Source organism: Trachymyrmex septentrionalis, unplaced genomic scaffold (genome assembly GCF_001594115.1).
Source record: "Trachymyrmex septentrionalis isolate Tsep2-gDNA-1 unplaced genomic scaffold, Tsep1.0 scaffold99, whole genome shotgun sequence".
Taxonomy (NCBI): Eukaryota; Metazoa; Arthropoda; class Insecta; order Hymenoptera; family Formicidae; genus Trachymyrmex; species Trachymyrmex septentrionalis.
Genome location: NW_017306182.1, coordinates 360,090 through 362,746, shown reverse-complemented (window position 1 = coordinate 362,746; position 2,657 = coordinate 360,090). Strand labels below are relative to the sequence as shown.

General features: G+C 44.3%; 1 protein-coding gene across 1 annotated transcript; it reads right to left on the bottom strand.

Moving 5' to 3' along the window:
* Positions 1 to 225: 225 nt before the first annotated feature.
* Positions 226 to 2,336, bottom strand: LOC108756368. The gene is made up of 4 exons (XM_018500109.1): positions 2,316 to 2,336; positions 1,610 to 1,720; positions 858 to 1,028; positions 226 to 807 (listed from the first exon to the last, which is right to left on the bottom strand). Exons 1-4 carry the CDS (start codon positions 2,334 to 2,336, stop codon positions 226 to 228), a joined length of 885 nt encoding a protein of 294 aa, XP_018355611.1.
* Positions 2,337 to 2,657: the final 321 nt, after the last annotated feature.

Sequence of the window (2,657 nt, the reverse complement as noted above, 5' to 3'; positions counted from 1 at the left end):
TAAGTGATTTTGCACACAATGTTGGTCAATGGATTATACCAAACTACGCGATCGTGTATGATGAGACAATAGACTGTTATATTTGCGAGCACGTTCTCCTTACGTTAAAAGTCTAACTGCACGTCCACGGTACCACTCTTGATTCGTTCTGTCGAGAGTCAATCGATAATTATGAACGAGCCATTACGTAAAAAAGTTGAAAAGGTGAGACTCGGCTCGAGATACTCATATCCGTAAGCAGAAACGCGCATACAAGTCGTACAGAATCCCACATCTGTTTTTATCAAAATCCAGATTCAAGTCATCGTACGGATAACATTCCGAATTCAGGTAAAGTTTCGCATTGGTTAATTTACTGTCTTCAAATCGACTTATATTCTCGGACATGATATTTCTTCGACCTGTTTGCATAGCGAAAATGACAGCACAGCTTCTCGAGTTGAGTAGCCATCTTGATGGTTCACGAATGCTTGATTGTGCTCTGCAAGAGCGGAAACTTGTACACATCCCACGAGCGAAAACCATGCTCAGATATCGTCCGCTCTCCAAAATGCGCAGCATCAATAGCTTATTTATCTCGCTCAATAACGTGTAGCAATCGCCTTGCATATTGAATAATTCGATCGTTGGCTCTGTCGCCGGATCTCCCGTCAGACAATTGTTGTTGTTGCGCGCTTGTATTAAAATCAATTCGTGAAGAGCGTTATAATCTTCGCAAAATCCCAGCAGTGCGTAGAGCGATACACAGAAATTAAAGTATCCGACCGCAGCAGTCTGCTCATCCCATTGATCCGCAGAATCACGCTTCTGTCGAATGACACTGTTACATAGCTTTTGAGCGTGCTAGTTATGCCCACATTTCTGTTATGATCAATCTCCACACCAATGAGTTCATATCGAATCTCATCAAATATGAACGCGATGCAATTATTTCCCAATACCACTTTAGTACCCTGGACCACTTTGTTCTTCGTCAGTTTTCCTTCGACGTATAGAAATCTTTCGTACGACGTAATATGTGACAGATCCTATATGGGTATTCTTATCTTGTCGCTATATCTTGTCGAACGTTGTGTTGGCGAACGGATTGTACATGTGAGTCTCAATCTTGATGATGCGATCGTCGAAGATCGGCTCTTTAATGTTTAGAATATCAGTCATCTCAAATGTTGCGCACCGCGGATCCCAAAAACATTAAAAATGTAACGTTCAACGCGCTGAACTTCTTCTTCCTGATGCAGCTGGATGAGTGAGTATTATCGAGCTGTGACGTCACCGGCCTTGCAAAGAATGAGTTATCTCTCTGTGTGCGCGCCATTCCGTTTCATGAGCAGTGAGCGTCAGCTCACGTTCACGTCGTCGTCGTACGTGCAATCTAACGGTGATCTCTTATCTTCGAAAATCAAGCAATTGTCTGTTCTGATCGACGATGCGTACCGTTAAATCCATAATGCTCTATGCGATGATCGACAAGTAAATGATCTGCGCCGGCCTTTCCAATATTTTATATCCTGGTGGCATGCTCGAAAATTCGTGTATCGTGTGCGTTTTTTACCGTTACTGTACGCGTCTGCGGTCACGTTACATTCTATGCGGATAACGTTTTTACGTTCTTATGTTGATCGACATATCCGATCCGTGCCATCTTCGCGGCCGCAGTATACGCTTCGATGAGAATCCCACCAGCGATCCAATGCTGTTGGGCTTGCCATAGTTTATTCTGTATACACATTTAATCTCGCATCTCATTATGTTGTAAATAGTTTGCGCGGAGCATAATCGGGTATTCTCCACTCTCATCATTATCGTCATCAGTGTCATTGTTGTTATTGTCAGAACACACTACGTCAACGGTTTCAAGTGCATCGCGGTGCGGACGTTTCCGTAAAATCGCGTGTTTCAAAAATTTATTTATGCTCGCACTTTGTACGAACTTTTGGGAATAATTTCCGCGTCGTCTTTGGCGAAATAATATTTGTTGTTCGAATCATTCACGTTCGGTATCGTGTGATAAGTCTCAAAAATCGTCCGAGCTCGTAATCGCCATCATTCAAATCTATGGCAGGAAAGTAGTTCGCCGCGAGGACGGTGCTCTTCCCGCTCAGCATAAACGTCAGCGACATGGCGGAAAAAGCGTTCGACTAATATTGATAGATACATCTGTCCGCAGAAGCTCTGATCATACGTCTGAGACGTGCGATTGTATTCTATTGTCGTAGTACTATTCTCGAAATATTGCACTAGTTCCTTGGCGGTCGAAGATTATCGAAACTGTCAAAGTACACGACGCGGTTGTTCCTCTTCGCGTACGCTACCCAATGAGTAACAGGCCCCATCGTCCACATTCACGATACCGCTTTCATTTCGGCGCGCATCGCTCGTCGATAATGTGTTACGCATGAAAACACCTCTGAAGTAAGGTATGCGTCCCGCGAGCTCGTTTAATTGCACATTGGTAGTTGCACCAGACGCTATTTTTATCTATTTGGCGTTTTTTTTTCTTTGCAGCTACATCCTTTCCGTGTTGGTACGGGCTGAGATACAGTCCGCGTCCGTATTTGTACGGAGCGAGATACAGTCCGCAACTCTGTTTCATCGCGCGGTCATGACGTTGCAGTTCATCGAGCTGGCTTTCGCCACGCTAGCTGCTCCGCCGA

Excerpts from the sequence above, each read along its gene's own strand:
- LOC108756368 (XM_018500109.1), bottom strand. The coding sequence starts at position 2,336 with ATGGGGCCTGTTACTCATTGG. Across the intron at positions 1,029-1,609 it reads ATGTCGATCAACATAAGAAC|GATCTGTCACATATTACGTC; the intron begins GTAAAAACGTTA and ends ATACCCATATAG. Across the intron at positions 808-857 it reads AGATTGATCATAACAGAAAT|AAGCGTGATTCTGCGGATCA; the intron begins GTGGGCATAACT and ends GTCATTCGACAG.